The sequence below is a fragment of the Dipodomys ordii genome, unplaced genomic scaffold, assembly GCF_000151885.1.
Source record: "Dipodomys ordii isolate 6190 unplaced genomic scaffold, Dord_2.0 Scaffold2, whole genome shotgun sequence".
Classification (NCBI taxonomy): Eukaryota; Metazoa; Chordata; class Mammalia; order Rodentia; family Heteromyidae; genus Dipodomys; species Dipodomys ordii.
The window spans coordinates 31,819,857-31,829,060 of NW_012267218.1; the positions used below are offsets into that span (position 1 = coordinate 31,819,857).

General features: G+C 38.0%; 1 protein-coding gene across 1 annotated transcript; it reads left to right on the top strand.

Annotated features, from left to right (window-relative positions):
- Positions 1-726: 726 nt before the first annotated feature.
- Sgpp1 (sphingosine-1-phosphate phosphatase 1) lies at positions 727-7,517 on the top strand. Its single transcript, XM_013013833.1, has 3 exons — positions 727-744; positions 1,698-1,787; positions 5,138-7,517. Exons 1-3 carry the CDS (start codon positions 727-729, stop codon positions 5,687-5,689), a joined length of 660 nt encoding a protein of 219 aa, XP_012869287.1. The 3' UTR covers positions 5,690-7,517.
- The last annotated feature ends 1,687 nt before the right edge of the window (positions 7,518-9,204 follow it).

Below are 9,204 nucleotides of genomic sequence, written 5' to 3' on the forward strand. Positions count from 1 at the left end.
CGTAGACTTAGGGCTTGCCAGCTTTCATATGGTGTGAGCCAATACTTTAAAATAAATTTATCTTTCTAGCTGGGTGGCTCATGGCTGTAATCCTAGCTATTCTGGAGGCTGAGATCTGAGGATCTGAAGTTAGCCTGGGAAGGAAAGTCTGTGAGAATTTTATCTCCAATTAATCACCAAAAAGCCAGAAGTAGAGCTTTGGCTTCAAGTGGTAGAGCACCAGCCTTGAGCAAAAGAACTCAGGGACAGCACAGAGGCTCTGAGTTCAAGCCCTAGAACTGTCATGTGTGAGGGCACATGTCACACACTTACACACATTAAATTCTAACAGCACTGGCTAGAATGTGGCTCAGTGATAGCGTGCTTGCCCAGAACACATGAGGCTATGGTTCAATTTGCAGCAACACGAAAATAAATAAAAAGAGGTAGACAAGACAAGATTTTTTTTTTGTAATTGCTTTCATTGCAAGTCATTTTATTGACTCTACACTAACATCAATGAATGTGAGTGGCACATGTTATAATATACAAAATAGTTGTGACTATATAAACTAGTGTAGCAAAGCATTATCAGGAAGAATAAAACTGCTTTCTAGAGTAACTGAAGGAAATGCCTAGAGCAGTTTTCCTGTTATCAAGGACATGCAGTGAGAACGAGATAATGGTATGAAATTAAAAGTATCCGGGTTTAACTCAGTGGGCAGGCCCTGTATTAGATGCTCAGCGATGCACCTAGGACATGAAGTAATCTATTAAGGTTAAGAAAACTTTTTATGTATTTGAAAATAACATGAAGGGCTTATAAATTTTTGTTTCATCTTTTTTTTGGGGGGGGGTAGTGGGCTAGAACTCTACACCTGGGTGCTGTCCCTGAGCTCTTCAGCTCAAGGCTAGCGCTCTACCACTTGAGCCACAGTGCCACTTCTAGCTTTTTTTTGCTTATATGGTGCTGAGGAATCGAACCCAGGGCCTCAGGCATGCAAGGCAAGCGCTCTACCGCTGAGCCACCTTCCCAGCCCTGTTACTCCCCTTTTTATGGTTTCTAGCCCCAGGATCCCACCAGAAATTTTCTCCATAAGATTACTATTTGAAATTTTAGTGGAAGGCACTGAAGTAGAAAGCTAATTACAAAGTGTTCCTCTCAATGAGGAGAAGAGGCAGCTGTGTCATAGATGGAAGAAAGAGTGATAATGCCCAGTCCTCCTCTAGAGAAGGAAGGACTTTATGGGACCAGGTTCAGGGGCTGTTCAGCGGCTCTTTCATTTTAGACCACGTTAAAATAATGTCTTGCAAGGATGGTAGGGGAAAAACAAAGGAGGAGGCAACAATGCTTGATAAGAAATGTACATATTACCTTGTTCATGTAATTGTAACCCCTCTGTACAGTATTTTCACAATAAAAAAAACTTTAAATAAATAAAATAATGTCTCCTATCTGTCCTTCATCTATAGTATAGAAGCAAAGTGTAGAAGCAAAGCAGAGCTAATTCGCCCATAGAAGAATGTTGAAACAAGATTTCATTCACTTATTCGTCCTTGTGTGCTATGTGCTGTGCTTGGACTTTGGTGCTGGGAATAGAATGGGCACTAAAAATACATAAGCATGAAATCTTAAATTTTATAGTACAGCAACTGTCTTGTTTTTTTTTTTTATTTGCTTGATTCATTTAGATAACTTTACTTTTCTTTCCCTTTAGTATCCTCTCATGTATGGGCTGATTCTCATCCCCTGCTGGTGTTCTCTAGTCTGCATAAGCAGAATTTACATGGGTATGCACTCCATTCTGGTAAGAAAAACCTTATATCCTTATTGCTTTCTTTTTTTGTGTGAGCTTAATTTATAAGTTTACATGAAATTGAAAATGTTATTGTAAGTCTCTGTATTGCGGAAATATCAACATGAAGACTTGTGAAGTAATATAGTGATCACATATTTCATTCATAGAAACAGTTTTCAGCAGGCACAGTAGCCATACATTTTACTAAGGATAGCCCTTGTTCATTCTTTTATTTTCCTTTGTGCCAGTACTGAGGCTTCAAGCTCTTGCTTTGCTTTTCCACTCAAGGCCTTCACTTCCAGCTTTTTGCTGGTTAATTGGAGGTAAGAGTCTCTCAGACTTTCTTATCCAGACTGGCTTCAAACCTCAGTCCTCAGATTTCAGTTTCCCACTGCCTGGCTTGTTCATTCTGCTAGTTCAGTTTTTTTCTTTTTTTTATCTTGTCAGTCGTGGGACTTGAACTCAGAGCCTGGGGCACTTTGCCTAAGCTCTTTTGCTCAAGGCTGGCATTCTACCACTTTGAGCCACAGCTCCACTTCCATTTTGTATGTGTGTGTGTCTTTTTGAGAGGTTAATTAAAGATGAGTCTCATGGGGACTTTTCTGCACTGGCTGGCTTCAAGACTAGCTTCAGCCTCAATTTATAGATCTCAGCCTCCCGAGTAGCTAGGATTACAGGTGTGAGCTACCAGCATCCAGCCCAGTTTTATTTTCTTTCAGCATCTGTTTTGTGTTTCTCCTATGTATGTGTCCAAACAAACACTTCTCTATAGAAACCAGGGAGCTCTCTAAGGGTCAGGTAAGACTTATTGACTAGAAAGCACATGGGTTTAAATTGTGCTAGTGTCATTTGTACTTATATATGAAACTCTATTTTCTCCATCAAAAAATTTTAGGATATTTCATTTGAGAATGTAATTCAGTTTTGAAAACATAGAGACCTCCCTGTATTTATAACCACTCTTACTCTTCCCTTCCTCTATCCCTATTGACATCTTAGTTCTATCCTACATCATGCATTGACCATATTATCTCAGTCACTCTTTTTCTCTTTTAGTGTAGGTACTGGGGCTTGAACTGAGGTGCTTTTGCACATATTTTTCTCTCATGGCTAATGCTCTGCCACCTCCTGAATACCGTACCTTCACTTCAACTATTTTGCTAATTAATTTTATATGAGTCTCAATGGATTTTCATTTTATTTATTTATTGCCTAGGCTGGCTTTGAACCACACAGTCCTCAGATCTCAGCCTCCTGAGTAGCTAGGATTACAGTTATGAGCCATGGTACTTGGCACCAATTGCATTTTTATACCAAGAAACAAAATTCAAATCAAAAAAGAACAAAACATGATATAGAGAAAAGTCTGGAACAGTGAACATTATGACTTTTAAGGTAACTGCTGGGTAATAGGTATTATTGCTTTAACCTGAGACAGAGACATTACAAATTCACTCATAGAGGTAGGTGCTGGTGGCTCATGCCTGTAATCCTAGCTACTAAGGAGGCTGCCATCTGAGGATCACAATTCAAAGCCAAATGGGGCAGGAAAAGTCGTGAAACTCTTATCTCCAATAAACCACCAGAAAACCGGAAGTGGTTCTGTGGTTCAAGTGGTGGAGTGCTAGCCTTGAGCTAAAGAGTTCAGAGACAGCACCCAGGACAGAGTTCAAGCCCCACAACTGGCAAAAAAAAAAAAAATTCTCTCATAGGATTAAGTGGAGGAGGAAGCTGCTGAGGGAAGAGTGTTCTGTATCTTAATGGAGTAGTAGTTACCAAAACATAGACATTCATAAAATTTATCAAATTATTTAATGACTGGTACATTTCAGTTTATATAGATTTTGCTAATTCATGTGAACTAAACATCAGACTCGCAGTACAATTGCATGAATAAGTTCTCCAATACATAAGAGAACAGATAATTCTAACCACAAGCAAACTCTATAGAGAATTAAAAAAAGGAAACACTATTTAATTCATTTTTAAGGAACTACTGTTGGGCTAGGAATGTGGTTCATTTTTAAGGAACTACTGTTGGGCTAGGAATGTGGTTCAAGTGGTAGAGTTGAGTACCTGCTTAGCAAGCATGAGGCCTTGAGTTCAAACTCTTAATACCTCAAAAAAAAAAGAAGAAGATGCTGGTAATATTATACTGTTGTAGGTGGGTGTGATAGCACACATCTGATCTCTCATTCACTCTGGAGGCTGAGGCAGAAGGATCTTGAGTTTCTTCTGCCAGTCTGAGCTCACAGACATGTGTTATCACATCTGGCTCTCTATTACTTTTTTCTTTTTGCTCAGTTATGGGGCTTGAGCTCTGGGCCTGGGCACTGTCCCTGAGCTCTTCAGCTCAAGGCTAGCACTCTACTACTTTGAGTCACAGCACCACTTCTGGTTTTCTGGTAGTTATTTGGAGACAAAAGTCTGATGGACTTTCCTGCCCAGGCTGGCTTTGAACCCCAATCCTCAGATCGCAGCCTCTTGAGTACTTAGGATTGGGGCGTGAGCCACCAGTGCTCAACTTTCTCTGTCACTTTTGAAATACATTCTAAACTCTTTCCCTGACCTATGAGGGCTTTATGTAGTGGGACTTTTGCCTGTGTCCTTGACCTTGTTTCATATACTCCCTGATTGCTTCACAGTCTCAGTTTCCTGAACTCGCCATATCTTTTCTGCATTTTCGCCATATCTTTGCCTGTGCCCTTGGAATTCCCTCTACTTAGAACAAAATTCTAAAGATAGGGCTGGCGCCTTTTCCAATCAGATCCTGGCTCAAGTGTCCCCTTGTCTGACTGGCCTCTGTAACACTTTAATAGGTTCCTTCATGACAATAATTCATCATCCTATTTTAGTTCCTTCAAACATTTACAGCTATCTGGACTTACAGTATTTATCTGCTATTCTCATTTATTTATTTATTTTATTTTTGGGTCCGGTTGTGGGGCCTGAACTCTGGGCCTGGGTGCTGTCCCTCAGCTCTTCAGCTCAAGGCTAGCACTCTGTTGCTTGAGCCACAGTGCCACTTTCGGCTTTTTTCTTTTTGCTTATGTGGTGCTGAGGAATCAAACCCAGGGCCTCAGGCATGCAAGGCAAGCACTTTACCACTGAGCCACCTTCCCAGCCCTGCTATTCTCATTTAAATGACTGTTACCAGTCTTTGCCATTAAAATGTAAGCTTCAGCAAATGATCATCATTATGAGTTTTAGTGCCTATTACATAGTCAGTTTATAAAGTTTATTTTGAGAATTTGACTTTGTAAAATTTGTATCTATTCAACATTAGACCTGCAAAATATATACTATTCTTAAAGGCTATAAATGGTATACTAAACAATTGTGCTTTGCTCTTTTCTCAGGACATTATCGCTGGATTCCTATATACCATTTTAATTTTAGCTGTCTTCTATCCATTTGTGGACCTGATTGATAACTTCAACCAAACTCACAAATATGCTCCATTAATCATCATCGGGCTTCATTTAGCTTTGGGGATCTTCTCTTTCACTCTTGACACCTGGAGCACATCCCGAGGAGACACAGCTGAGATTCTTGGAAGTGGCGCTGGAATTGCCTGTGGTTCTCATGTCAGTCATAGCATGGGTCTAATGTTAGACCCTCCTCTAGACATTCTACCTTTAGCTAGGCCCCCCATTACGGTAATGCTGTTGGGAAAAGCCATACTGCGGGTCCTCATAGGAATGGTATTCGTACTAGTAGTCAGAGATATCATGAAAAAGACTACCATTCCTCTGGCCTGTAAAGTCTTCAATATACCATGTGACGATATTCGAAAAGCAAGACAGCACATGGAAGTTGAACTTCCCTATCGGTATATAACCTATGGAATGGTGGGTTTCTCCATCACATTTTTTATTCCTTACATTTTTTTCTTTATTGGGATCTCTTGATGGGGAAATACTTTGTATGCTATGGAAGGAGGCTATCAATTACTGATATCTAAAAATACACTTTAGGTCAAAGCCAAACCGGAGTAAGCCTTTTAGAAGAATTTAACTTAAAGAGTTATTTAAGTAAATTCTTAAGAGTCAGTGCATTTTATTACTGCACATCCCGATAGTGTTTTAGGCGAGCTGAGCTATTGCAATACTGAGAAAATGATAATCCATTTAAAATGTTCCTGTGTTTGGAGAGTTTTGCATTGTTAGGAGTTCAAGTTATATATAATATATATTAAGGTACATAATATGCAATTATATCTCTAATATATGTTATATATGAAATAATATACCTGTTTTATTTGTAACTGTGGGGATGTATTATAAAATCAGTAAAAATATGCAGCTGTGCCTGTGTGTTTGGAATGAATACAGGCATGTTGTTCTTCACATTATTTCCTGTGGGAGCCAGTTCCTAATTGAGTTGCAGAGTTCGTTTACCATCATGTACTGATCTCTTGCCTCCTTTTACACTGCCATCACCTTTCACGGTACCCATGGAATTTAAACATGGGGAATATTTTTAATGGACCAAAATTTCAGGAAGATTAGGTGTTGGATTCCTTATTTTTTTAAGTTACACTGTGTTGAATGTACTTTTGTTGCAAGTGTTTTGGGTATCAGTTTAATGATTCAGGTACTGAATTTTATTGCTTGCTAATTGTGCCTTTTGTTGCTGAGTTAAGAAATGTATACTGTGATGTAATAGTAAGAGTCTATCTTAAGTTACATATAATCAGGCAAATATTTAAAATATATAGATACATAAATATCAAACTAATGGGGATAGAAGTAAACAACCCTTATTAGTGTAGTCTTTATTTAGAAAGAAATGGCAAAATGGGCTAAAGTTTCTTGCTATTTTATTGGAAAGCTAAATGGATAAGTATTTCCATTTTTGTAAGTATTTTTCTGTGCACTGTAAGTTATAGGAATAAGATATATTTTTTGTACATTGTCTTGATTGTTTATACTGCAGGTAGATGTTTCATGGAAATGTAGTTGAAATTTGCAGGTGGGACAGTGCATGAGCTTCATATGGAAACAAAAACCATTTTTGTAAATTATTTGGAAAGGATTGGACTTCCCAGCATTACATTTTAATACACACTCTTTAACTATTTAAGGTAAATTATAAAATTAAAAAAAGTATCAGTAGATTAGATCCTATTTTCTTTCCAGCCTTCTATTTCAGAATGGAAAATTGGAGTATAGTATTAAACTGTTTTTTTCTCTTTATGCCTTTATGTTTTGAAGTGTGATTATAATTAGGTTAACATTAAATTTATTTATAGTAAGGTTTTCCTAAGTAAGAGAACTTACTTTCAATGTAAATGAGCATCAGGTATGGGATTACTGATTTTAGTGCAATATCTATGTGATTATCCACAAGTATCAGTTAAGATATTTCTATTTTGGACAGCATAACTATTTGAGCTCATATTTTTATAATTCTGATTGAGAATTTAGGAGCATGGCAATTTGTAGCAAAACTAAATCTGATCATTTTAAGTAAAGCAACTAAATTTGGCCTTTAGTTTAAAAGAAACCAATATCCTTAGGAACCTTATTGGTACGATAGAAAATGTGAAAAGAGCTTTTCTTTTAAAATGTGTGGTTGATGACTTAAATTTTAAGGACTCCCATAATGTGTGTCTCTGCTGTCCTATTAATTTTTATGTGTCACTTAAAAAGTATTTGAAAATACTCCATTTCTTTGTGTTTCATTTTCTGTCTTATGACACTTCTATGATAAATGTGTTTTAAAATAAAAACCAAATTCAAGATTCAAGGTTATTTGTTGTGTTTGCCTCTGTATTATGTGGTAGATAATTTTAGACAACAGGATTTTCATTCTACCAGGCTTTTTCTTTGAGGCTTTTTTTCAGGGGTATGGAGAGAGTGCTGCCAGAATTGGAGCTTGAATACAAGTCTTGGTCGCTATCCCTTAGCTTTTTTTCTCCAAGTTGGCACTCTACCACTTGAGCCACAGCTCCACATCTGACTTTTTGGTGGATCATTGGAAATGAGAGTCTCATGGACTTTCCTGCCCAGGCTGGCTTAGAACCTTGATCCTCAGATCTCACCTTTCTGAATAGCTTGAATTACAAGCATTGAGTTACTGGTGTCAGCCTACTCCTTTCTTCTTAAAGCAATTTCAACAGCTTTTGTTGTTCTGTTTTCATGGATGTCGGGAAACTACTATAGTCACAATCATGCTCATTCACTCTTTTCGTAAGCCCTCCTACTCCACTGGTAACCTTCCCAACCAAACAGAGCCTTAACTAATTTCATATTTATTCATTTATTTACTTATTTGTTTATTTTTGGTGACAGTTGTGGGGCTTGACCACAAGGTCTGTTTGCTGTCCATAGGTTTTTACTCAAGGCTAGCACTCTACCACTTGAGTCACAACTCCACTTCCAGTACTCAGGTTGTTTTTATTTTTATTTTGTATGTGTGTGTGTGTATGTGTGTGTGTGTGTGTGTCTTGTGTGTGTGCATGCTGGCACTGACAATTAAACATAGGAGCTTCTTTGGCCTTTTCTGCTCAAGGCTAGTGGTGCTCCATCACTTGAGCCACAGCTCCACTTCCAGCTTTTTCTGGATATTGGAGTTAAGAGTTTCTGCCTAGGCTGGCTTTGAACCACAATCCTCAGATCTCAGCTCCTGAATAGCTATGACTAGCACCCAGCTCATTATTGGTTTTAGGGTGTATTAATTGTACTAAGGGATTCACTGGTATTTCAGATGTGCATATATTTTAAATCCAAATGACCCTCTGTTGCTGTCTCTTTCCCTGCCCTTCTCTCTAACTCTTCTGCTTTTTTGGCAGTCTGGCTATTTTTACAATATTATTTCTACCAATCCATGAGACTGGGATATTTCTCCTATTTTCTGATTTCTTCAATTTTTTAGTTTTTATTGTAAAAGTCTTCCACCTTTTTGGTTGGTACATAGGTATTACTGTTTTGAGCTTTTTTGAGTGGAATTGTAAAATTCTATGGAAATGGAAAAAATGGTATATGTAAGGAAGTAAACATTAATTTTTAAGCCTCAACTGACTTTTCCTAATTTGTCCTTCCCCTGGCTCCAAACACAGAATCTACATCTGATAATAGCAAACTAAGAACGGGATAAAGTGTACTTTGATAACTACTGTACTGATTGTTCAGCCTGAAAGCAAGCATTTATAAAAGCTCTTTTGCCTGCAAAATGCAAATCACATTCTTTCACTGCTCCAGAGAGCCTGGAAGAAACTGTTCTTCCCTGCCCTGCATCCTCTTTAGTCTTGGTGCATTTCCCACGAAGGTGTGCAAAGCCCATCCCTACAGCAAGCCACACAATATAACCGGATCTAGTGTTTGTTTTTCTTTGTTATATAGGGATGTTCACTTAATTTTTAAAAGTTGTTACTATAAAGCTGATATACAGAGGGGTTACAGTTACATAAGTCAGGTAGTGA

Coding starts and splice junctions, on each gene's coding strand:
- Sgpp1 (XM_013013833.1), top strand. Junction 1,788..5,137: donor TGGGTATGCACTCCATTCTG/GTAAGAAAAACC, acceptor CTCTTTTCTCAG/GACATTATCGCTGGATTCCT.